At 39.0% G+C, this 27,218-nt stretch overlaps 3 protein-coding genes across 6 annotated transcripts in view; 1 reads left to right on the top strand and 2 right to left on the bottom strand.

Moving 5' to 3' along the window:
• Positions 1 to 27,218, bottom strand: part of Pits (Protein interacting with Ttk69 and Sin3A) — a 275,032-nt gene that overhangs the window by 116,116 nt on the left and 131,698 nt on the right. The window lies entirely within an intron of this gene.
• Positions 3,210 to 11,251, top strand: LOC117989492 (terminal uridylyltransferase Tailor-like). Its single transcript, XM_034976866.2, has 3 exons — positions 3,210 to 3,937; positions 4,806 to 4,961; positions 6,070 to 11,251. The coding sequence occupies exons 1-3, from the start codon at positions 3,925 to 3,927 to the stop codon at positions 7,122 to 7,124; spliced, it is 1,224 nt and encodes a 407-aa protein (XP_034832757.1). The 5' UTR covers positions 3,210 to 3,924; the 3' UTR covers positions 7,125 to 11,251.
• LOC117989491 (acid phosphatase type 7) lies at positions 10,946 to 26,247 on the bottom strand. Of its 2 annotated transcripts, XM_069503873.1 has the most exons (11): positions 26,027 to 26,247; positions 23,709 to 23,850; positions 21,608 to 21,802; positions 21,070 to 21,191; positions 20,430 to 20,614; positions 18,816 to 19,016; positions 17,571 to 17,689; positions 16,029 to 16,161; positions 15,467 to 15,528; positions 15,149 to 15,240; positions 10,946 to 12,339 (listed from the first exon to the last, which is right to left on the bottom strand). In XM_069503873.1, the coding sequence occupies exons 2-11, from the start codon at positions 23,824 to 23,826 to the stop codon at positions 12,262 to 12,264; spliced, it is 1,305 nt and encodes a 434-aa protein (XP_069359974.1). In that variant the 5' UTR covers positions 23,827 to 23,850; positions 26,027 to 26,247; the 3' UTR covers positions 10,946 to 12,261. The 2 variants fall into 2 exon arrangements, with proteins under 2 accessions (XP_069359974.1, XP_069359975.1); XM_069503874.1 differs by lacking the exons at positions 10,946 to 12,339; positions 15,149 to 15,240; positions 15,467 to 15,528; positions 16,029 to 16,161; positions 17,571 to 17,689 and adding an exon at positions 16,975 to 17,394.

Below are 27,218 nucleotides of genomic sequence, written 5' to 3'. Positions count from 1 at the left end.
CGATTTGGAAACAGGGACGGCTTTCCCAATTTATCATTCAGTTAAATTAGATAAAACTTACTCGAGTTTCGACATTTTCCATATATTCGTTAAAATTGAGGAGATTTTATTTGCTGGCAGCTTTTGTTCTAGAACTACGCCCTCCTGTCAATGTCACTCAAGTGCCAAATGAGCCTTGTCGGCTTATCGGACTAATCATGGACTAATCCTATTGGACTAACTAAGTTTTGTTTCCTTTGGTCTGTGGTTTTGTTCTCATGTTGTTCTCTTTCTTTAAATCGATGTTCTCTAAAACCCAGAGCCGTAAAACCAGTTTTAAAAAAACGGTGTTGCAAATGTGTTGAATGTTGATCTGTGATGTTGATGTTGACTGTGGTCCTTGGAGTAAATGTAAATGTATTCTGTGCTGTGGTTTGGTGAAGCATTTGCATTATTTGCATCATTTGCATTTTGCATGTTTGCAAATAGAATATTAAAAATCACAACTGGACTCCGAAAATTTAATATGGTCTGGGCTAGGTAAAGGTTTAGTAAAAGTGATATAATGTGTGATGCTGTATATTGCACCTCTAGAAGTTTGAAAGGAGGAGTAGTAGTTCCAGATTTGTCTTTTCATAGGTAAAGTTTTTGTTATTATTGACTAATTTATTTTGATACTAGCTGATGTCCGCGACTTCGTACGCTTGGATTTAGGTTTTAAATCCCCGGGGGAACTCTTTGATTTTCCGAGATAAAAAGTAAACCTATACTCATGCAAAAATCACGTCGATCCGTTGCGACGTGATTGAAGGACAAACCAATAAACCAACAAACAAACACACTTTCGCATTTATAATAGGGGTAGAGTAGGGGGATAGGGCGTCACTATTTTTCCGAAAATTCGCTGCTGAAAAGCGATAAACAAAGGGCTCCTCTGTAGAGTGCGTAGGTACCCACTTTTATGATATAGGGGTAATATTCACTGTAAAGATTTAATTGGGTAGGTTATGGGTAGGTGATACATGATCAAATTATGATTGTAATTAAATTATCTTAGTGTTTGTTGTAAAAGGCATTGTTTTATAGTCCTACTCCCATACACACGTACATGACTGATGAAACTGTCCATCAATTTCTATTGTTGTTTTGTTGGAAATTGCTAGCGTGCATACAGAAAAGATCCGATAATGAAGTTTGTTTACTTTTGTAGGTATCCAAAATGTCCTGAAGTCAGAAGTGCTTGGATCAAGGCAGTAAGAAGAAAAGACTGGGAGCCAAAAAAATATTCCCGGATATGCTCCAAGCATTTTGAACCGTCGTGTTATATTTCTGGTTTAAAAATTAAAAAACTTAAATGGGACGCGGTACCAACTATATTTGAAGGGTACCCAAAATATTATCAACCAGTAAGCCCTTGCAATTTGTACATACAAATATATTTCAAAGTTGGATTTAGTTACTTATTACTGCTGTTTTTTTAACAGGTTGTAAAAAAAAAGAAAACTAAATCGACAGCGGGCACCATGTAATGACAAACCTGAAATGAGTCAAACCCTTGAAGAGGTAGAGCCACCATCTCTCATGGCCTCACCAACCTCGCCATTATATGGGCCGAAAGAAGAGGTAGAGCCACCACCTCCCATGGCCCCACCAACCTCACGGTTATATGGGCCGAAAGAACTGGTAGAACCGAGTAGAGACAGAAAAATATCCTTTAATGAATACAAGAGGACGCAGGCAGAAACCACACTTTTAGCAACGTTAGAGAGAGTGCAGGCCACATCAGATCGTAGATTAAAACAGATTAAAGTCTTAAGAGAAAGTAGACGAAGAGCACTGCAAAAAATTGCTTACCTTGAAAATTTAATCAAAGATTTAAAAAACACATGTACACTTGCCAAAGCACACACACATATACGTACATACAAAGTGTTTGTTAAGGACTTAAATGTACTTACATAAAACATTAAAACTTAACATTTTTTATTTCAAACTAGCGAATGAGGCAGGGGTATATTTATCCTAGAGGCAATAGGGGGACATAGACCGGGACAGCAGGCTGGCTGTATGCCCGGCTTGGACCGCAAAATCCTAAAAACCCTTTAGACAAACCTCAAATCTGTCTGAAATATTATGTATACAGTATAGTACAGTATGTGGCAGACAGTCCATCGGCCTTTTGAATGACATTTCGGCTTTGTAGAGCGTTGTCTCTGTCACTCATACCTGTATAGCGTGTTATCGGTGTCAACGGCACTCGACAGAGACAATGCTCTGCAAATCTGCGGTTTCCTTCTAAATGTCGATGTACAGTGCGACAAGGCTATAAGGCGCGTGGCGAAAATTGGAACTAACGTTGCCGTCAAGTGTTCAAGATTGTTCTTGTTTGAATATTCTAAGCCTCAGAATAAATACCTTTAGAAGTAGCCCTAATGTAGGGTTGCCATAATCGCTGAAAGGATGATCCATCCATATGCATAACCTAAATTTTTGAACCTAATGTAAACGCGAATCTGCAGCTCCGGTACCTACGTCGACTCGGCTACGGCTAGGTGACGCCGCGCTCACAGCTCGCCGACGCCATCTCAACCGGAAGCGTACTATAGGCGCGGGAACTGCAAGTTGACCACGTACCGACCGTGGTTCGTAAGCTTGTCCCGAGGCGAGGCGATTACGTAGCAATTCCAATTAGTGGGCGTTGCAGTAAGGAGTTTCATACAGAGAATACTGGACGGCTCGAGTTGAAACAGTGACGATCCCTTTCCGAGTTGATTTTGTGTGCTACCCTACAGCCTACAAAAATTGCCTACCAAGAACAACAGAAAGATCAAACTGAACGGTTGAGTTCGGTCGCGGTGGACACACGTCATTCCCAACTCCTTCCAAAATATCTCGTTTTTCGTTGACCGCGGCGGTGCAGTGGACAAACGCCCTAACTGACAATACGGGACAACTGGTGGTATGGAGTTATGAGATGATGCACTATGGTATGGAATGGCTCTAATATTTAACAAAAAAAGAGACTTTCAGATATTTTACTTAGCAACACCGCGTACAAGGGGATAGCGTAACACTTACCCCGCCTAGGGTAATACTTTGATTAATCTAAAGGGTAAAGGTAATAGTGTTCTGTTGTCGTTCATCTTTTGTTTTGGTATTAATTTGGTACATTTGGTAACACTACCCTACCCTACCGTAGTTATTTCTCTTTGGTTAATTTCATAGAGTAAAGGATGAGTAAGAGTAGGTTAATTTCATAGAGATAGTATATAAGGTTAATTTACTGTCAAATGTCATTTGTCAGTGGTTTCTTGCTTTAAATCGTAGATAGAATCTTTTATTTCTGGTCGGTGGATAGAATAATAGGTAGATTTAAGTACTGTGTAACCGCGTATGAGATAGCGATAGCACGACGTAACGATGAATAACACGACAATTATTACTATTGTTTAGTAGTCAATATTTGTATTAACCGATCAACAATATTCGTATTAAACGTTTTTAATGTGAAAACAAGTAAATAACTAATGAGAAATACAATTACGCCACGAATTCTCAAAGTTTGTTTTGCAACTTCTTGTATGTATTCTTGAAAAAAAACCAGTTACACGATAAGGGACAAAAAATAGGTTAGCTGTGTCTCTGTTGATCACATTAGTAACTTTATCTCTGCTCTCTTTTTAGTGCAAATGAGAAAGCAAACGTTCCTGTACCTATCTTTATTACTCTATCTACGCTTGGAATGGTGGTTTCCATGTTTCTCTTTCTCATTTTTTCTCTTTATGGTTTTTTGTTTTGTTGTTTCTGCTCACGGGCTGTAAATATTTATTTATTACCTCAGTTTATTACAGTGATTTTTTATAGTGAAACGCTTCGGTGGTGAAACGTAAAACTAGGTACATGTAAAAAGTACTCTGTGCTAGGTACCTAGTAGGTACCAGAATCATGGAACCAGAAGGTAAAGTATTAAAACATGATTAAAACTTAAAATTTTAAACACCATTCTCTAGTCGTCACCAGTCTCTAGTGATTCTTTATTTTATAGTTCTATACCGACATCAACAATACTAACGAACTATCGACTATGCCATCAACCATTTAATTCCGGTAATGGCTATTAATTAAAACCATCACAATCTTCCACAAGGTTCTCTGATGCCCTAAATGAATTAGATGCAAAGCTATTTTTTGCCTAAACTTTAAGTAGGTATTACTTTTCATAAAATCATCAAATTTTATCAACAGATATACCTTCAAGTCAAGCTTAGTTTGCAATTATGGTGCAACATATATGTAGGTACCACTTTTCAAGCAGGCAAAGCTAAACAGCAATATGTACCACCACACAATCTATGCATGTTTCAACAATTTTTTTTTTAATATTGTAGACTAGCGCTTGGCTGCAATCAGACTTGGGTGGCAAGTTATGATGCAGCCCAAGATAGAGCGCGCTTGCCTAGAAGATGCCTTTTCACTCTTGCAATATAACAAAGTCACCCAACATTGATTAGTTTTGGTTTTACAAAAAGGCACATAACTCTGAAAAGTTAAGAGGTTCCTGTAAATAAATACAATTATTATGTACTAGATGATGCCCGCGACGCGTGGATTTAGGTTTTTAAAAACCCATCGGGAACTCTTTAATTTTCCGGAATAAAAAGTAGCCTATCTCCTTCCCGTGGATGTAAGCTAACTCTGTACTAAATTTTATCAAAATTGGTTAAATGCTGGGCCATGAAAAGCTAGCAGACAGACAGACACTTTCGCATTTATGGTATGGATTAATATCTAGCCTAGGTTTTACAATCCAATATTATGATTTACAGATGATGTGCTGGATATATCTAGATTAAAGTTTTCTGGAGACTTTGATGAGCAAGTCCAAGAGGTGATGGAGCATATTCGCCTGCAGCGGGAGGAAGTGGAAAGATTCAACGGTCTTATTACAGATCTATACCATGTGCTCAGCCCCGTATGGAAAGGTATTTTATTTATATTCTTCTTTCTTTGTGTTTTTAGGGTTCAAAGAATAAGGAACCCTTAAAGGATCCCTTTGTGGGCTGTCTGTCTGTCATGTCTGTAGGTTTAGATTCCCTTGACAGGTCTTAACAGAGTACTTTCCGTTGACCTAAATTCGTAGTAACACTCGCGCCATCAAGACAAATATAATGACGTATCATTTATCAAAATCGGTTAAGCCGTACTTACAAGTGGATATAGGAACAGACACACATACATACAGGTCAAACACATAACTCTTCTTTGGACTTTGCCGCAGTTGGGTAAAAAGAAGAAGATAAATGTTACATAGGTACAATATTATATCTCAAGTGCACACTATGACCCTCCTGGTCACATTTATAGAGCGCTATATCTTCTACACATGAGCATACATTATATGTTTTTTTATTCAGATACAAGTTAGCCCTTGACTGCAATCTCACCTGGTGGTAAGTGATGATGCAGTCTAAGATGGAAGCAGGCTAACCTGGAAGTGGTATGACAGTTTTTATTAAACCCATGTCTCTTAGGTTTCTACACGGCATCCTACCGGAACGCTAAATCGCTTGGCGGCACAGCTTTGCCGGTAGGGTGGTAACTAGCCACGGCCGATGCCTCCCACCAGATTAACAAATATGAATGTAACTTAACTATTGTATAATTTCATTGACCGTTTCTTTGTTTGATGTGGTCTTGAAAAAGTAATGTTTCAAGACCACACTTGGCCGGTTTTTCAAAGTGGGTACTTTGAAAAACCGGCCAAGTGCGAGTCAGACTCGCGCACTGAGGGTTCCGTACTACAGTCGTATTTTACGACATTTTCCATGATAAATCAAAAACCTAAATTATGCCTAAAAATAAATAAAAATCTGTTTTAGAATGTACAGGTAAAGCTCTTTTATATTATGATACCCCACTTGTTACAGCAATCTTTGTACTTTGAAAGTCGAAAATTGCAATATTTGTTCATGAACACATTTAAATTTTTTTCTTGAAATCAATCTGAAAATCTGAAAACCGCGAATTTGTGGTTACATACCACAAATTCGCGGTTTTCAGATACCCCCTAAACTTCAACTTCCCTTACAGATATCCAAGTCCTGGCATTTGGCTCCATAGTGACGGGACTGGGGCTCCGGACCAGCGACGTGGACTGCTACATACAACTGCCGCCCTGGCTGCACCCGCCCGAGAAGTCCTTCGTCGTCAAGGCCAAGAACATACTGATGCGACACAAGCATCTGTTCCAGCACGCCTTCGCGATAGTGCACGCCAAGGTGCCCATCGTGCAGGTGTTCCACGTGCCCACGCAGGTCTACTGCGACCTCAGCTTCAACAGCCCCGCCGGCGTAGCCAACAGCAACCTTATCACATATCTATTGAACTCCAACAAAAAGGCCTTACATCTAGCAATACTCATCAAATACTGGTCCAAAATCCATCATTTGACCGGCACCAACCTCATGTCCAGCTACTCTTTGACCTTGCTAGTCATATTCTTCCTCCAGCAAATCAATGTGATGAGTCCGGTAGTGGACCTCCAGGAAAATGTAGAAGAGAACATCGATGAGTGGAATTCTGCCTTCAGCACACTGGATCGGTCAATTAAAGATGATAAATCAATGTATGAACTTTTAGGTGAATTCTTCAAGTACTATAAGACTTTTGAGTTTGACAAATATATAGTTTCTCCGTATTTAGGTAGGCCGGTAGCCCGAGAACTGTTCGCGAAAGTGGAAAATGTCCCATCGACTTTCGCACAGTACAAAACAAACGTAGGCGACAAAAAACTGAAACCGTTGAGGCTGGACACGGCTATGTGCATACAAGACCCTTTCCAGCACAATCGCAACTGTGCGATGGCTGTGCACGCTAAGTTAGGGCTGACGATCTCGGCACAGATACGAAGAGCTGCATCTATTTACGAAAACGATAACGAAAGAATTTTTTTGAAGAAACTTTTGACTGAAACACCTGACCACAGTCCCGTTGGGAAGAAGAAGAATCGTCCTCCGCTGAATGGCGTGAGGAAGAATTACAGGCGTAACCAAAATTTGAGGAATGTCCAACAGAACTTTAGGCAGAATTATCATTATAGGGGCAGGAATCAGGGCAACTGGAGGGGCAACAGGAGAAATGTCTAATTGCAGTAGAAACACGTTAATAAGCGGTTAACTGCAAAAAGTAGTTTTTGAGCTCTCACCAAAAAACATGGGAATTTTTAAAAACTAATGTTTCTAAAAAAGTTCCTAAGGTCTAACTAAAAACAAACTAAAAACCTTGGGCTTTATTTGTTAAAAGCATCAGTTTTTAAAAAAACCTACATTTTTTGCACTTTTTGCATTTGACTGCTTTTTAGAAAAAGGGCAGTAGAATGGTTGAGGCACTGCAACCTTCGGATTGCAGCTCAGCCCATATACTATGCGTTTCAAATGTGATGTGAAAGCCATCGGCTACTTACTTTGTAACTCTTGCGCCTATCGAACTTATACGGTAATACTTCGAGAGTGGGCAGCATAGAGCAGAAACAAAGAGGAGATGTTGTATTAAGATTTCCCTATGAAATATCGAGTGACATTTTGCGGGGTGAGGGGTTGTGAAACGCCGCCCACTTCTCAATTTTCCATCTGCGGGTTAGTAGCAAAACTACTCGCTTAGCGACCTAACATCGATATATTGATGTCACTACATAGTTCAGCTATCTCACACTAGATGTCAATAAGTGTAGAAATTACGTATAAAATTACTTACAAATGAAATGTGATACCATTCATAGCATCAGAACGTCTGTCTGAATAACTTTGACACGATAAAACACAACACTTCATCCTTTTGTTCTTAAAAACGCGAAAACACACCGATACTACGAGTCTCAATATATGTGAACCTGACGAACGCAGACAGCATACTAACTAAGGCCCCGCCCACAGTGATGACGTCAGGACCTAGTTGAAAATCACAGTGCACAGTTGCTTAGGCCAACTCCTCTTTGTTTCTGCTCTATGGTGGGCAGTGAGGCGAAAACGTTCACTATTAGATATGTACATGAATTTGGTCTAAGGAACCATGTCGTCGATTTTAAAGAAAATAAAACATCTATTACTAAAACAATTTTGTTATACTATGTTTATGGTTTATTAAACAGTAAACCATTAACATAGTTTTTTCTTAAAATGATGTTATACATATTATAATTATTTTTAATATAAAAATTTATGTTATTTTCCAAAATATATATCGACAATGAAACTCAATTCAGTTCAATTCTACAACACGCACATCAACTCAACACATTTTTCTTCATTTGAACTACGATACACGATCCAGTTTAGTCATTATGATCAACCCATCGCCGGCTCACTACAGAGCAAGGGTCTCCCCTCTGAATGAGAAGGGGTTGGGCCATAGTCTACCAGCGGATTGGCAGACTTCAAGAGAACATGAAGAACTCTGAGGTGTGCAGGTTTCCTCACGATGTTTTCCTTCACCGTCAAAGCAAGTGATGTGGTAGTCCAGTGGAAGGCTTCAAATATGCATGATGTCATACAAACTTGACCTGTAGGGCGATTACGTAAAGCATCAATCATTATTACAATCTCAATTGTTGTGATTGACTGAATTTGTGCGATTCTTGGTGCAACAATGCATTGTAGCCAGTAGTGTACGAGCGTCAACCAATCAGAGGTGATTGCGATCGTGACATTGTAGCTGTCATCCTACCGCAATCGCGCAGCCGTAAACTTGATCATGTATGGCTAGCGTCATGGCACCTCTCTTCTCATTTGAAACGCATAGTACCGTTGATCTCTTTATTCGCTCATAAGATTGTTTTTAGTATCTTGTTACTTTATTATAAGAAAATGACTTTATTTGATTTTTTTTTTGTGGATACTAACATTGTTCAAATTATGATGACAAATTAAACTGGCCAAGTGTATTATACCCGCTAAAAACGTTGGTGGGCATTATCCATACTTCAAACTAATACTTATTACAAATGCGAAAGTGTGTCTGTCTGCTAGCTTTTCACGGGTCATCCGTTCAACCGATTTTGATAAAATTTGGTACAGAGATAGCTTGCGCCCCGGGGAAGAACAAAGGCTACTTTTTATTCCGGGAAATTAAAGAGTTCCCACGGGATTTTTAAAAACCTAAATCCACGAGGTCGTCCTCGAGTCGCGGGCATCATCTAGTTTATCTTAAATGGTAGTTTTTTTATCAATAACGGTCTTATGAAACCTAATAAAGATTTTAATATTCCTATACCTATAAGGAGGTTGTCCTATCACTAGATGCGATGAAACAAATTTTTTGTTCGCGCTTTTCATGCTCAGGAGGTCTGATTTTTTCTTCTGTTCTTTATTCTTTACTAGCTGATGCCCGCGTAAATTTATGTTTTTAAATATCCCGTGGGAGCTCTTTGATTTTCCGGGATAAAAAGTAGCCTATGTCACTCTTCAGGTCGTAAACTATACCCATGCCAAAAATCACGTCGATCCGTTGCGACGTGATTGAAGGACAAACCAATAAACCCACAAACCAACAAACAAACACACTTTCGCATTTATAATACCTAGTGATTTTTGCGTTTCACAATATAAGGTCACATTACACATCACATGCGCTTCTCTATACAAGCGAATTACGCTTTCTATTTATTCTATTATTTGTTGTTCTAGATCTAAGTATAACAAATACCAGATATCGATTTATCTCTTTATTTTTTAGTTGTAGAACATACCTACAATGATTAATTTACAAAAAAATCGTAATACCAAACTCTTGTCTCTAATCCGTTTTTGATAAGTATGGGCGCCCATAAGTATTATGGGCGATTTTTATATCTTGTCATAAGCTATTTTGATTCATTATTAAGTTTTGATAAATATATAATATAGGTATGGTGATTTTTATATTTTGTATCTTGTCATAAGCTATTTTGATTTCATCATTAAGTTTTTTCATTTTCCAAAGTTTATGATTGTGAAATCTTGTCCGTCACCTACCCAATCGCTACCCATACTATAAATGTGAAAGTGTTTGTTTGTTGGTTTGTCCTTCAAACACGCCGCAACGTGGCACCGGGGGGTTGATTACGTACGACAGCAGTAGCAATGCGACAGTTCATTTGCTGTCTCTTTCCTCTTCTTCTTATTTTGCTTTGTGGCTATTGCTGTTTCACTCTAGCCGGACGTTTGACAGCAATGATCGCGAGATTTACGCCTGTCGCGAGATACGTAATCACCCCGCGGATCGTCGTCATTTTTCGCATGGATATATGTTATGACCTGAAAAATGATTGGCTACTTTTTATCCCGCAGGTTCAAAGAGTCTCCATGGGATTTTTAAAAACCTAAATCCACGCGTACGGAGTCGGGGGTATCTGTTAGTTGTCTATATTGCCGTCTGACAATGGGTCTAATCATTAATTTCATAATATTCCTTCCACAAGGTAAGGAACCCTCTCGGTGCGCGAGTCTGATTCTCTATAACTAGCACTTGGCCGGTTTCTTTATAGTACCTATCTTGATCAATATTATTTATAAGAAACGACTGTGTACCTTTAGATCTTGACTAGACTTGTGATATAGGTAATAATGTGAATCGAAATTATCAATTTTAAATATGCATGAAATGAGCAAGCAATAGGTACGTTAGTACAATTTATTTGTACTATTATTCTTTTATGGATATTTTTTGTATCGAAACTTTTTTAAAAACAAAGCAACTCCACTAATAAAATAAAAACTCTATAACTGACATGTGAATAATATCAATGAAAAAGTAACAGTTTGATTATAAGTGTCATATGTGCCTAATTGCGGTGAAATTAGAGTCACTTTATGAGCGAGTGTGTTGAAAATAAATTAATGTAACTACCTATTGCTTGCTCATTTCATGCAACTTCGTATTTAAATAGATAATTTAAACTTGTAGGTATGTGTTTAATAAATAAAACTTTCACTCAAATATAACTTTTATTTTTCTGTAATAAAGAAACCTTGAAATTCCCCCTTTGGTATGTACGTGGCTAAAACGCTATCCACGAAAAGCCAGAAAAAAGGAAACCTCATTCTTTTCGTCTATGGCCGATCGCCATAGTAAGTTGCGCGCGCATAAGAAAATTGATAAATTTTTCCCGCCATTGCGAAAATTTTCACAACTCGTTTTCACTGTTAAAATTACAGTTATTTATTAATTAAAATATCTACAAGTACTAATTGTGAAGAAAATTATTTTCTTCACGAGTGTGTTGAAAAACGTCATATGATACACGTGTGTATTGATCCTCCGTCCGTCCTCGGCTATCTTAAGATATCTCAATGGTGCCTCAGCGGTAATCACCAACTAATGCTGAGGCACCATTGAGATTACCCGTATTAGTATATTATCTATGATTGAGATACTAGAGATACACACTTGTACCATAATATATGTTTTTTAACTACATTTTAAAATCAGCTTTATGAACTTTGACATGCAGTTGAAATTGGTGTCACGAATCACGATAACACGAAAAATAGTCTGAGGACGCCGCTGTTAGGCCACAGTTACACCTAGGTTTCGCGTGGCGAACATCGGAACTAACGTTGCCGTCAAGTGTCTCCTATGTTCTTGTTTGAATATTCTAAGCCTTTGTTCTCCAACAGCGCCCCCCTGTCAATGTCATTCAAGTGCCAAGAGAGCCTTGTCGCACTGTAGTACTAGGTAGCAATCGGGGTGGGGCCGCCCCGCATACCCGCACAGCCCCCGCGCAAAACCGGTGCGGGATTCATATAGCGCGGGTGTGGCGGGCGTCCCCCCACCTTATATCCCGATTGCCATCTCGACCTGTCGCGTACTATACTATGTGCATTAGAGCGATCACGCACTCATCCGATCCGAATCTGTGAAAATACGGGTATAGAAATATCTACGTCATTATCTCATAAGCTACTATACAAATAGCTCTATGACTACTTCGGAACGTATTTTCACGGACTCGGATCGGATGAGTGCGTATCGCCCTTAGGTATCAAAGCTAAACATAATCGGTGCTAGACCTACAAGATAAACACGTTCTACTTTTAAAAAAACACAGTTTTGAAATAAAACCTAATTTTATTAAAAAAAATCAATTTGCGTAAATGATCTTTGGTAACATAATAACACAGATTAACAAAAATTTAATTTAAAAAATTATTTTGCAACTAAAAACTACACTTATCAATAACTATACGTATTAAGTATATACAAAATGATATCTATAATATATTTTTGGAGTATTTTATCCCATTAGAGTTAAAGTTGGTAGGGCACGTGTTTGTCCTTCACAATCCACACAGAATCTATCACTTGTCCTTTCAGGTCCACGTCCACCTGCAACGGAGAAATTACTGTGTTAGAGAAGAACTGGCAAAAATGTATGGAGCAGAAGACCTAGGATCTGATGACTCAATAGGCTACTTGACAATTTTTTTAAGTTGGTCTTAAATGGTTAATATTTGTCCTATTATATCAAAAAAATTAACACTATATTTTTTTGCGCCCTAAAAACCGTAAAACTTTAATTTAAAAAAATATTTTTCTAAAGATCTTTTTTAATAAAGATAATCTATAAAAAAATATTTTTTATAGATTATCTGTGCTCTGACGTCATGCATTTGTAAACAACAGTATAACCCTGTGGTTATACTGTTGTTTAAATGCATGACGTCAGAGCACAGATAATCTATCGGCCAAACATGGCCGACAGTGTTTTCACCTGTCTAAGAAAAATATTTTTTTAAATTAAAGTTTTACGGTTTTTAGGGCGCAAAAAAATATAGTGTTAATTTTTTTGATATAATAGGACAAATATTAACCATTTAAGACCAACTTAAAAAAATTGTCAAGTAGCCTATTACGTAATTAAAAAACTAAAAAACCCGACCGTCAATAAATAAATAGTAACTGGTAACTGAAAAGCAATAAACAAGCTTTGCATTCTATAAAAAAAAACTGGCCAAGTGCGAGTCAGGCTCGCGCAATGAGGGTTCCGTACTACAGTCGTATTTTTTCGACATTTTGCACGATAATTCAAAAACTATGATGCATAAAAATAAATAAAAATCTGTTTTAGAATGTACAGGTGAAGACCTTTCATATGATACCCCACTTAATATAGTCACTCACTTCGAAAGTTGAAAATACTAATTATTAGTTCATGACCACAACTTAATTTTTTTTGTGTGATCTAACCCTAAATTCACGGTTTTCAGATTTTTCCCCAAATGTCAGCTATAAGATCTACCTACCTGCCAAATTTCATGATTCTAGGTCAACGGGAACTACCCTGTAGGTTTCTTGACAGACAGACAACAAAGAGATCCTATAAGGGTTCCGTTTTTCATTTGGAGGTACGGAACCCTAAAAAGGTCATAAATATTAGAAAATGTATGGCACGGGGGCAAGCTAATAGTCCTAAGTAGGTACAGTACGCAGCCGAAAGTAATGTACATCGACCTTTAGAGGGAGATAGCAAATTTGTAGAAAACTTTCTGTAACGTTGAGACCGACGAAACATCATATAGGTATGAGTGACAGAGACAACGCTCTACAAAGCCGAAACGTCATGTCAGGAGATGGAGGAGTTTTGTAGACAAATCTCTAAAGATCGATCGATCGATGTTCATCACTTTTGGCCGCGTACTGTACCTGTATAAGTAATGAAAGGAGGGGGCTTTGGAGATTCCCTCCTGTGCAGCTGCTGTCGGGAACCGGGAGTCACTCACGCCAATCTGGATTGGCGGCTCAAAGTAGTTTCTGCTGGTGTGTGTGTGTGTGTGGGTGTGTACTGTATTTATTTTTTATTTATTTTTCTTTATTATACAAAAAAAAAAAAAAAACTATCGTACAATTTTCCTATTCTTACAATTTACAACATCTATTTCAATGTATTATTGCTTATTTCTTCTTTTATGTCCTAAAGCACCTTAAATTTAAAAACTTAAAACACTTTATTTCATTTTATTTTTCCATTTACTCGCCAACTTTATATATTCTACTAGCTGATCCCCGCGGCTTCGCCCGCGTAGATTTAGGTTTTTAAAGATCCCGTATAGCCTATGTCACTCAGGAATAATGTAGCTTTCTACTGGTGAAAGAATTTTTAAAATCGGTTCAGTAGTTCTAAAGATTACCCCCTACAAACAAACTTAACGACATTACCTCTTTATATAATATTAAAGATCCCGTATAGCCTATGTCACTCAGGAATAATGTAGCTTTCTACTGGTGAAAGAATTTTTAAAATCGGTTCAGTAGTTCTAAAGATTACCCCCTACAAACAAACTTAACGACATTACCTCTTTATATAATACAACGGGCCGTGCAGCAGAAATCGTAATATTTTAATTTCGCCATAACTTCAAAACCAAACGTCCAATTTTAATCATTCAAAGACCAAATATTATCTCCATAAACTGTTCTTATTGATGAAATCATTTATTTTGATAAGGATTAATAGCATGAGTAAAATAAACGCGTTTAAATGTAGTCCAAAAAAAATTCAAGATTTTTAAATAAAAAAATGGTTGCTGTGCCTCACTCGACATAGATGGGTATAGTGTGTCGCGGACTTTTTTGTAGATATTTATAAGATCTACAATTAATTAGAACATTTTATGGTTCTATCTTTTATAGTTTAGGCAGCGTACGCAAAATAAGTAACTTTTCTGGTTGATTTTTTACACCTTGTGTCCGAAAAACCCAAATATCTTACGGAACCCTATTTTTTTCCAAAATAAAATATAGCCTATGTTACTCGTGGATAATGTAGCTTTCGAATGGTGAAAGAATTTTTAAAATCGGTCCAGTAGTTTTTGAGCCTATTCAGTACAAACAAACAAACAAACAAACAAACAAACAAACAAACAAACAAACAAAGTTTTCCTCTTTATAATATTAGTGTAGATGCCACTGACGTTTATAGGTAATAATTAAAAGGCGGTCACTGAAAATCAGCGTTGGGGCGTCTGGTACCTCAGATGTTTGCTCTAGAGGTTTGTGTCTGAGGGGCCCGACGTCGCAACACAAGCTGAGTGGCCTACCTGTTCGAGGTGTTGCACTGCTGTACAGGACGATATTGCCTACACCATGTACCACCTATATACCTCGAATAAACATTATTCTATTCTATTCGACTGACCTGTTCGATGTAGAGATGCGTGCGGTTGTACGCCGCGAAGCGCGTGTAGCCGTAGTCGGCGGAGCGGAACGCAGACCACGCCGGGGGATTTGCTAGACAACAAATACACATTGGTGACTTCAGTGTTGTTTTTTTTAATTCTCATTTGAAGAGCTGAGTCACTAGTGTGACTATGTGGCTTTCGTAAGTCTACATAGTATTATTCAAACACTCAAAACTAGACCTAAATATTACTTATTTACTAATTATTTGTGCTCTGTAGTGAGCCGGAGACCCGGAGATGGGTTGATCATGATGATGAAGCTATAAAGGACTTACGCTGGAATTTGTCAGTGTCTTCTTGGCACCCGGCCGAGCCGGTCACGATGTGCACCGGCGCTCTGTAAATACAAAATAATATAATATATATAACAATTATACATGTAGGAGAAAACCGGCTTTACCCACGTATTTAGTAGACGTTAGTATTTGAGTGAATTTGGAATTTATGGATGGGTGTACTTTTTCAAAATAATTTTGCTTATGCTTAGTGCTGTAGTTTCGGATGGCATGACTAATATTAGTAAAATAAGAAAATCATGATCTATCCCATATTATATCTGTCCCGCAAATTGCCATTGCGCTGGAACCATGTCTCATTAACATCGAAATGATGTCATTTTGACGTATATTTAAGTAAAAAATACATACCATCAGCTCGAAACTTCAGTCTAGTGCTGACGTCACTATAATGGCGGCCACGCGCATTAGCAATTTGCGGGACTTATAATTCGGGTTAACGGTGTAGCAAATTGCAATTTTTAAAATCAAACTGTTTGTGGCAGTCTAGACGCTTTCTAGGAATTTATTTTAGTAGGTTTAGCAAAAGTTGTCGTATTACCTGGGGTTAAGGTACGGTTCCTTGAGACCTTTGTACACTTTGCCGTCGTAGAGCGGCCACGTGCGCTCGTAGCTGTGCTCGTGCGCCCAGATCACCAGGTCCACGCCGTACTCCTTCAGCAGCGGCTCCAGACCTGGTGATGAAGATAAAAACTGGTCAAGAGCGTGTCAGAACACATACAGGCAAAATGACCTAAAACCTGTAATTAAAGTTAAATCATTTATTCAAAACTAGATGATGCCGCAACAATTGGTCATTTTCGCATTATAGGTGCCATTTTCAAGGTTATCAGGGTGGCTGAAAACGAATATGGTATTATTCTTGAAATCCAAAATGGCAACTGCATCAATATGACCTTTTCATATTCCGGGTCTAATTATAAAGGAGAATTTCAAAGATGTTCACTTGAATCATTTATTCAAAACTAGATGATGCCCACGACTTCATCTGCGTGGATTTAGATTTTTTTAATCCTGTGGGAACTCTTTGAATTTTTGGGTTACAAAGTTGCCCATGTCCATCACTGAGATGTAACTCTGTACCAAAAATCTAAACTGTTGCAGACAGACAGACAGATAGACACACTTTCACATTTATAATATTAATATGGATGAATAGGTTACATTGTACACTTTTTGATTGTCACTTGTTGGATTTGTAAGATAGTGATAATAGTCCAAAGTTCATGATTTCGGTCCCTGAAACTGGGCTAAAAATGGAATCCGATGTTCGTGAATTCAATCAAAACGGTACAATTAGATACAGTTAAGTTGAGGCAACTTTCATTCGGGTTTTTTCTACTCCCGCAAAATACCGTTTTGTTCGGCAGCTCCTCAAATACAACTTACTATACACCCCCAGGAAAGGCAAGCCCCTCCTCGTGTACTCCACGCTGCAGTCGATGTCGTCGGAATTGCTGCAGTACATCGGACGATGCCCGTACAACACTATCCAGGGACGCTTCTGTGTGTAACAACTTACTATACACCCCCAGGAAAGGCAAGCCCCTCCTCGTGTACTCCACGCTGCAGTCGATGTCGTCGGAATTGCTGCAGTACATCGGACGATGCCCGTACAACACTATCCAGGGACGCTTCTGTGTGTAACAACTTACTATACACCCCCAGGAAAGGCAAGCCCCTCCTCGTGTACTCCACGCTGCAGTCGATGTCGTCGGAATTGCTGCAGTACATCGGACGATGCCCGTACAACACTATCCAGGGACGCTTCTGTGTGTAACAACTTACTATACACCCCCAGGAAAGGCAAGCCCCTCCTCGTGTACTCCACGCTGCAGTCGATGTCGTCGGAATTGCTGCAGTACATCGGACGATGCCCGTACAACACTATCCAGGGACGCTTCTGTCTGCAACAACCGAGGGCCTCGTTCAAAACGTGTTTGCCTCACATTCGCGCTAAGAAAAAGTTGCCTAAATTCCGCGTCAACTAGCCAGAGTACTTTCTACAGACACGAGTACTTTCGCGTGGTTCGTACTGCGCAGTGAATAAGGCCCCCAGTGAGCTAGAGCCCTCTCCACTCACCGAAGCCGAGCAGCGGCAGGCCAACCCGGTTGGGCAGCGCGCGCACGGCGCAGTCGGGGCGCGCGTCGCTGCAGTACATGGGCCTGTGCCCCATCACTACCAGCCAGGGGCGCGCGGCCCTGGAGTCAAACACCCCAATTTAGATTGTCCATCCCCAAATTTGTAGGGAGACAAGAAGGCACCCCGGGGGAAAACGCCAAGAGCAAGTACCGAACGGGCGCCCTCCCGCGATTCGGCCCATACAGCCGAGATGCCATGGGAGGTGGAAGGTTGTCCCTGCCCATCCCAACAATCTTTATACACCACAAGTTTTTAATGAGAGTTTTCTGAAATAGCGAACTCGAGATGGCATCACTGAGACGTTCACGTTTAACCGACCGACACGATGCCGTGTGTAAACCGATCAGGGATACGGGTTTATTGAAACTTCCATGCCCCTTCCAAGTTAGCCTGCTTCCATCTTAAACCACCAACATCACTTACTCTCACACACACACACTTTCTATCTCGGAAATCGTACAGTACCCACGGGATTTTAAAAAGGGAATTAAATCCACGCAGACAAAGTCGTGAGCATCAGCTAGTTGAAATATAAAATTTAATTATAGTACCTGGCGAAAAATACTGAACATCAAACTTTTTTTTATAAATTTATAGACCAGCGCTTGGCTGCAATCAGACCTGGCGGCAAGTGATGATGCAGCCTAAGATGGAGTGCGCTTGCCTAGAAGATGCCTATTCACTCTTGACCTGAAGGTACCCATGTTATAATTGGAGGGGAAAACAGATGCTGGAAGGGTGTTGCAAATCTTAGTGGTTCGAATTAGAAATGAGGAAGCAAATCGCTTCAATAGTTAATGTAAGTTTGTTAACTTTAGACGGATTCGGCTTAGATCGTCGTTTCTGTCACACATAGCTAGCTATATGTAACGCTCGGTCTCAACGACAAAGACGACGCTCGACAAGACCGTTATCTCTTTCTAAAGTTCGATGTGCAATATTTCCTGCTGGGTACTGTAGTTACAGGGGTTGGGGGGCTCTAACTTTTCGGAGTTATGTGAGGTAATATCACTTGCTGAGACTAGGAAGGAAATCATAGTGAGGAAACCTCCATACTTGAGAGTTCTCCATAACGTTGTATAGGTGTGTGAAGTCTGCCAATCTGCACTTTGCCAGTGTGGTGGACTATGACCAAACCCTACTCATTCTGATAGGAGAGCGGGTAATGAGCCGGTGATGGGTTACCTGTTCTCAGGCTTGGTGGCTATGTCCAGGTCCCGCCGGAGCCAGTCGTACTGGTTGACGAGCATCTTGAGCCCGTACTGCAGGAAGTAGTACAGCTCCGTGGAGACGGAGACGAAGTGCACGGGGCCCAGGTCGAACGAGTAGAACAGGCTCTCGTGGGGGCCGGGCATCGAGAACCGGTTGCGGTAGTTGCTGAAGTTGCTGGACATGTTAAATGAACTTTTGCAATGACTTGTCATCCCAATTGGGTATTTTACTACTTTTGAATTTGATAAATATTATTACTTTATTATAAACTAGGATGAAAATAATGACGTACGTTGAAAAAATATTAAAATTCAACAAATATTTACAAAGTTACATGTATTTTAATTTTGGAGTGGGAGGGTCTTCTATCCCTTTCTCGCAAAACGAAAATTTATATGAAACCGCACGGAGCTACTATGGCATTTGTCAAAATGACGTTATAATTCTATATTGCTATCTCTGTCTAATCAGAAATATTTAAATGCTTATAACTTTTTTATCATTCGATCGATTTAATTAGTTTTTTCAGTTTACGTCATTATTTTTATCCTAGTTTATAATAAAGTAATAAAAAAATTGGAGTCAAATACCCAATATTTCAAGTTGTATGCCCAATAAATTTACGGTCGGATGCCTCGTACGTGCCACCTGTCTTGTCACAGAACCGCGCGTTATGACTTTGAATGATTTTTTTTAAACACATTTGCATTGGTATGAACTTAGCTTTTTAATATTATTATTTTTATTATTAGGTTTGAGTGAATGTTTCCTGTGGTTAATTGGTTCATTCAAATTCATACGCAAAGAATATTACACTCTATTTCTATAAACATAAAGCTTAAAATCGCCTGAAACACGACCGCATCTGCGTGGAAAGACGTGGACAGATCTGTCCCAAGGCATCGACAGCCTTGGTCACGTGCTGGGTCAGATCTGACCCAAGGCGTAGTATAAGTGAATGGGTTTTTAGTCCTAATTTAAACACTCTACTTTTCATCTCGATTGAATGGAAATGAAACAAATATACGCGGCCGCGACCTGGGTGAGCTCGCTCTCATACTTCACCTCTTCTGGTCGTTATGTATGCTCTAGCCATATATCGACAAGTCAACCACTGCGCAGGTACAAGGTCAGAGACCTTTTAGCAAGACGTCAAATATGCAGACCGATTTATTATTTCACTCACTGCGCAAATACAAGATTGGAGATATTTTGATGTGACACAAATTGTAACTTACATGAATAAAGTACCAGGAGAGCAAAGGAGCGTAGGAGGCTAGGCTCAGGGTACTAGAAGTTTCCATAAAACACTTTATATACTCTCGTGCATAAAAATGTATGGAAATTTCTATAGTGCCTGAAGCTAGCTTCAACTATGAGTCTCTTGTGTCAATATGCACTCCTGGTACTGTATTCATGTAAGCTACAGTTGGTGTCACGTCAAAAGGTCTCCGACCTTGAACTAGCACAGTGGGTGATTTGCAGTGGCACGACACGAGACGCTTATGGTAACTAAAGTATGAAATGTAAACCATAATGTGTTTGTCTTTTTTCGGTAGGTACTAAAGAAGTTTCACTTCAACTTACTACTTGGACTCGTGGTTGCCGGGGCAGGTCATGTAGGGCAGGTAGGCGGCGAGCGGCTGTATCTGGCGCATGAACTCGTCGCCCACTAGCGCGTCGTCGGTGTCCATGTCGTAGGCGAAGTCGCCCACATGCAGGATCACGTCGAAGTGCTCGCGCTGGACCTCGTCTTGCAGGTACGATAGAGACTGGAGAAACATATTATGTTTTTACAAGATAGGCTTCATCAATCATCAGTACCCATATTATAAATGCGAAAGTGTGTTTTTTTGTTGGTTTGTTTGTTAGACTTCAGTTGTCGCAACGGAGCAACCGATTGACGTGATTTTTGCATAGGTACAGATGAAGACCTGGAGAGTGACATAGGCTACTTTTTATCCCGGAAAATCAAAGAGTTCCCACGGGATTTTCAAAAACCTAAATCCATGCGTACGAAGTCGCATCAGCTAGTGCTTAATAAAAAGGAATGATCAGGTCTATGTTGGAGCGCGCTTGCCTAGAAGATCCCTATTCGCTCTTGCCTTAAAAGTTATACATTCCAGGAAACACGGACACCAGAAGGGCATTCCACACCTTTCTCACTGTTCTGTGCCACATAGTGGTAAAGTGGCATTGTTTCATAGAAGTTACAATGTTAACTTACGTGCGCGTTCTTGTTGCCCATATCGCCGTAGATGGCAGCTCGGACCGTCCAATCCTCGCCGCTTGGGGGAGTCTTGAAGGTAAACTCCTCCGACCATCCGTACACTGAACCCACATGGTACACTGGAAATCAACAAAAACTGTGTTTAGTGCACCCTAGAAAAGCGAAACTATATTCTGTCTCACTCACTCATATCAACAATGGGATATATACGCGCTGCTCAGCCAATAAGGTGCCTAGTTTGTTAGTTTCACTATATAAGCTTTGGTTCATGCACCATTTTAACTCTATGGGTGAACTGTCATGTCAAAAGTATGGTTCACCTTTGTAATAAGGACTAAAATTGTACTTTTGACATGAAATTTGACACAAAAAGTTAAAATGGTGGGTGATGTAAGCTAGTTCTGTACCAAATTTAGTCAAAATCAGTTAAACAGATGGGTTGTGAACAGCTGCTAGCAGACAGACATACTTTCGCATTTATATCATTAGTTACTATGGATTAATTCAGTTACATTCAAGTTTCTTTGTTACCTACCATATCTAGTGTCAAACTTCAGATCAGGCAGCAGCGTGCGATGGATCCACATCTTCCTCCTCAGTTTCCCACCGTCTGTGAACACGGTGCTGAACCCCACAGCTTCCTTATCCATGCCCTTCTCTCCGTACTGCACGCGTGACTCTTGTGTGTCGTTGTATGTGGTCCATGTCACCACTATGTCGTTGGTGTTCGCTGTAAAAGGATATTGGTTCTGATTCTGAGCACAAATAACTTTTAGAGCATTCACATCCTCTTCTTACTAATATAATATGAAAAGGACAGACATAGCTTGACAGTGGGGCCGATTCTCTAGTACACAATCTCTAAACTAAACTAAATTAACAGGTCTAAATCTAGTGCTTTCCTTTTCCGCAAGCAACATTATGAAAGGGATAGCAATAGATTTAGACGTGATATTTTAGTTTAGTTTAGAGATTGTGTACAAAGGAAAGTTAAATTTAGAGCCGTCAAACCTAGTGACTTAAGCTGCCACTCGCGAACATATCCTTTAAATTTGTAGCATGCACTAAAATTAAGAGTCTTTAAATGTAAAAATCATGTTCCGTTCTTTTGTACCAAAATTAAAAAAAAAAGGATGCAGATAATCTAAATTTATTTTAGCCAAAAACAACAGAATCAGCGCCATTCTTTATATTAATAAACTAGTAAAGATCAGTCAGTCAGTCAGTCACTTTTTTCTTTAATATATTTAGAAAAGCTTTCTTTTAATCAGAGGAAGTATAAATAAAATAACTTGTGGCAAAAATAGAACCCGGTTTAAAAGAGAACATGCTATGCTAAAGATTTGAAAATTATTTGACTTATCTTTTGCCATTTTAAAAGTAACAGTTTATGTAGCCCAGATAACTATTATCTTAGAGCAAAACTTCATTTAATTACCTATCTACATATATGTACTTGTAGTGTCATTGAGGGTATCACAATTAGACCTGGTTAAATATGTAAACAAACTATATTAAGTCAACAACATAGATTACAAATGTACCTAAACAAGTTTTCTTTGTTTGAAATCTCGAAGACAAATGGAAATCTAGAAAACTGACTAAATAAAACAAGGAATTGTATCAGAACAAATCAGAATTTGAACTTTGTGATGGTAACATAGGCATCTAGGTAATGTTAAGTTATCTATAATATATAAAAGGAAAAGGTGACTGACTGACACACAGCTAAAACTACTGGACGGATCGGCCTGAAATTTGGCATGCAGATAGCTATTATGATGTAGGCATCCGCTAAGAAAGGATTTTTGAAAATTCAACCCCTAAGGGGGTGAAAAAGGGGTTTGAAATTTATGTAGTCCATGTGGACTCAGTCGTGAGCATTAGCTAGTATCTACATATAACTTAACGTTACCTAATGTTCTTCTTTTTGAGTCGATGGTCACCTCAAACACGGGCAGCCCAAAAAGCATGGGTAGCTTGGTCTTAAAGGTGGTCATCATGGTGAAAAGATTAGTCAGCCTACTTATCTGTTTTTGTAGTACTGGGACTACCAGTACTACAACCAGGGACGCCGGGTGCTTGTGATCGGTATATAACTAAGCACCATGCAGGGAGGCCTTTTTTGTGTCCCCATTACCTAGTTACTTACAAAGATTGTGTGTGTATGTGTTTATATTTCAGGTTCCTTAAAGAAAAGACCCACAAAGTTACACTAAAATTAAATTCTCATACCTGGGCCATATTTAGAGACATGATAGGTACCTCCAACTGCAGATAGTTATGATGGGTAAAATAGTTGGAAAAAGAGGGGTGGGAAGAAGGAAGAAGTCATGGCTACGTAAAATAAGGGAGTGGACTGGCATAAAAACAGTCGGAGAACTATTCCGCCTAGCCATGGCCAAGGAGAAGTTTAGACAACTAACTGCTGACCTTCACTCTTCAGTAATGGAGAGGCACATTTTTTTTTTTTTTTTTTTTAAATAGATATAGCGAGCAAGCGAGCAGGCGGGTCACCTGATGTTAAGTGATTACCGCCGCCCATGAACATTTGCAGCACCAGAGGAGCCGCCGATGCGTTGCCGGCCTTGCACATGAAGAAGAATAATTAAATTAAAAGCAACTGTACAACTTACATCCGAAGGATATGTGCACTTGTTCCGGCTGGCAGTAGTCGCAATCATACCCAGGGCCGACGCGAGGTTCACTTGCGGCTATTGTTTTTATAATCAAAACAAATATCAATAACTTCATCCTGACCAAACGCAGGCACTAAACTAGCGGCACGCTATGATGGCCGGTTTGACGTTTGTCCGCTCATGAAGTTCCGTATTAATTGATAACGACTTTGAAGGAAATAATTGTATTACTTTATTGACGATAGTGATGTGCAGAGATTCATAAATTTTATCGAATGTAGTTTTAGGTTTAGGACTCAAAATTTATTTATTAAATTGATTTCTTAAATGTATACAAGTGTAGAAAAATCAGTTTGCACCATTTAAGGGGTGAATGTACTTGTGAATATGAACAATTTTCACTATGTGGACAAACCTCTGAAATCGCAAAAAAATATCAATAAATTTTTAAAAATGGAATCTAATACGATCGTCACATAGGATCGCTGGCTAGCACAACTACTACCTCCGGCAAACTCGCGTCAATGCTCAATGCAAAACAAAGCAGTTTCGAATTGACGTTGCTTCGAAAAGTATAAACTGTCAGTGCAATGCGATTGTGATATAGTTTTGACCTGGCTTTGGATTTCAAATATTGATACTGCATTACTGTTGACCCTTGCTCGTTAATTTGGACTCTGTTCAAGCCCTTTGTTGTGGATTTCGTCGATATGACCGAACGTACGCAGAGAACTGTTCTAAATAGTCAGACACGTGAGTTCCTAATACGCCTTCGTAACTATTTCGATCGTGAAGCTCAAAATGGAGGGCCAATTTTACCTATAACGTCAGTGGTTGAACGCGTAGCTGATGCGCTTAATATTGGACAACGAACTGTTAGACGGATAACTAAAAAAAAATATGGCGAGACTGGCACAGAAGAAAATAAACTTCACACACCAAAAAAGAGAAAACGAGCAAAACCAGTCGTAGGCATCGATAGCTTTGATGCCGATGCTATCCGAAGACATGTTTACGGCTACTATTTACAGAAGGAGTATCCAACAAGAAAAAAGTTGGTGCATTCACTGAAGGAAGCTGGATTATTCTTCGGTGGGGAAAGTTCTTTAACGAAGATTTTGAAGACCATTGGATTTCGATACAAAAAATGTAACAAACGCAAAATATTGATGGAAAGATTTGATATAGCGATGGCAAGGTATACTTTTTTACGGCAAGTGAAAGAAATCAAAAATTGGCAAAATGTTGTGTTCTTGGATGAAACATGGCTTAATGCTAACCATACTGTAGGCCGTTCTTGGAACGATGACACAGCAGCATCTACTTCCAAAGTTCCTGTAGGAAAAGGATCGCGACTTATAATTTGTCACGCCGGAACCATCAACGGGTTTGTCGAAGGTTCTCTCATGGCTTTTGCGTCAAAAACCACTGGAGACTATCATGAAGACATGAATGGAGAAAAGTTTACTGAATGGTTTACCTCAATGTTGTGTAGCCTCCCTGAACCATCTATTATAATTATGGACAACGCCCCATACCACTCGATGCAAATTGACAAGCCACCTGCCCAATCCCAAAAGAAAGCTGATATCGTCGCATGGCTTCGTAAAAATGGCGTAGATGCAAACATGAATATGTTAAAAGCGGAATTAGTACGTCTTTTAAAAGAAAACAAACCAACCAAGATCCGATACGTCATTGACGAAATAGCATTAGAACATGGGCACAGAGTTATACGGTTACCGCCTTACCATTGTGAGTATAATGCGATTGAGTTGGTGTGGGCTCAAATTAAGGGATATGCTGCAAGACACAATACAGAACCCCCATTTACCACAAAAAAAATGCTAAAATTATTAGAAGAAGCTTGTGAACATGTGACTAAAGGAGACTGGGAAAAGGTTGTGAATAGAACTGTTAAATTAATAAGGGAAGATTATGAAAGAGATGTGAAAATAGATAATATTATAGAAAACGAACATATAATTATTAATGTATGTGATGATAGCAGTGACGACAGTGAAAATAGTAGTATGGACGAATCTGATTAATTATGGCCTTTTGTGGCACCTTTTTCGGTATCTTTTGTATTCATATGTTTCTTGTGTGCATATAAAGTATGTATATTCATTTTCGTTCAAATATTCAGTTCGTTCAAATAAATTAAATAAACATATACATTTTTGTTTTATTAAACCTATTTAATCAGGTACAAAAACAAAACTTAATTGTTTTTTGTTCGAGAATAAATTGACATTCCACATCACTATTGTAATGTGTCAAACCGGCCATCATAGCGTGCCGCTAGTGTAAACAAAGAAAAATGACTCAATGAAATAATTGTACTGTCTAGCTAGTAAACTTGTTCACTGGTCTGGTCGGAAAATTAATAACAACTTTGTTGTGCTTGTGAATTTTATGAACAAGAAATCATATCATAAAGCACTCATAAAGAAATATGAAATCGACCTTTTATTGTCGGTGAAATCGACATAATTCAAATTTCAAAGATTTTCAAGTTTCTAGTTTTTGGATAGTGACAACTGCAGGCCGATTGCCGTAAACTGACATGTGACATCGCAATAGAAATATCCTTAAGAATCGTGATCGTTACAGTTGATAAATTTGCTATCGCGGACGACTAATGCACTATATCGCATTTGGTCATTATCGACATTTTGATGACGTATTGGTAGCACGGACCTATTTATAACCCGACTAAATCGAATATCTATGGTAATCACTTGGTAATCTAGCAATTTACATGGACATAACAGTCTCCTAAATTTGGCTACGTTACTTATTACAAATAAGTAGTTAGTCTGTGGTAACTATTTAGAACCCCAGACCACAAAGTACAATTTTTTGTTGTTTTTCCTTAGTTTACGCGTTTGTTTTTTGTGATTAATTCTGCAACTTTGCTTGCTCCTCGGACTCCGGAGACTTAGTTTTTCTCACTGAACTTATACGCAAATGCCTGGGCACTGATTTGCCTAAGTATTGGGATCTTTATTCACGGACTGTGGCTGCTTGGAAGTTAGAACTCGTAAGTTAACAAATGTTATCATTCAATACAAGTAAAGGCTCTCATGCGGGTTTCCTCACGATCTTCCTTTTCCTTCACAGCTAAGCAAGTGATATTTAGTTGTTACAATGGTATTAAACTCCGAAAAGTTAGAGGAGTTTTAACAGCGTTTCATAAAGTACCTATTATACAAATTGAGTCCATTGCTACTGGTGGTTATGACTTCATAGTAAGTACCTCCACACTACAAGTGCTTTCTCGAGTATGTTTCCTTATGTATCTAGAGCTGCCTAAAACGTTGCTCTTCATATGAAAGTTTGGATGTTTCTTACTCCTTCGCACCACAAATATTTAAAGAAACAATTTGGATTAGCTAAATTAGTAACAAAGATACCATATACACTGATTCTAAAGTCTTCGCAGACAACGTCATACCTAAACAGAAGCTGGTAGTGCCTAGTGGTATAGATTAAGCAACACAG

The sequence above is a fragment of the Maniola hyperantus genome, chromosome 16, assembly GCF_902806685.2.
Source record: "Maniola hyperantus chromosome 16, iAphHyp1.2, whole genome shotgun sequence".
NCBI classification, from domain to species: domain Eukaryota; kingdom Metazoa; phylum Arthropoda; class Insecta; order Lepidoptera; family Nymphalidae; genus Maniola; species Maniola hyperantus.
This window is presented reverse-complemented; position numbering and strand designations above follow the sequence as displayed.

Excerpts from the sequence above, each read along its gene's own strand:
- LOC117989492 (XM_034976866.2), top strand. Across the intron at positions 4,962-6,069 it reads GCTCAGCCCCGTATGGAAAG|ATATCCAAGTCCTGGCATTT; the intron begins GTATTTTATTTA and ends CTTCCCTTACAG.
- LOC117989491 (XM_069503873.1), bottom strand. The coding sequence starts at position 23,826 with ATGAAGTTATTGATATTTGTTTTGATTATAAAAACAATAGCCGCAAGT. Across the intron at positions 21,192-21,607 it reads GAAGTTTGACACTAGATATG|TGTACCATGTGGGTTCAGTG; the intron begins GTAGGTAACAAA and ends GTTGATTTCCAG. Across the intron at positions 15,241-15,466 it reads AGACACTGACAAATTCCAGC|CAAATCCCCCGGCGTGGTCT; the intron begins GTAAGTCCTTTA and ends TTTGTTGTCTAG.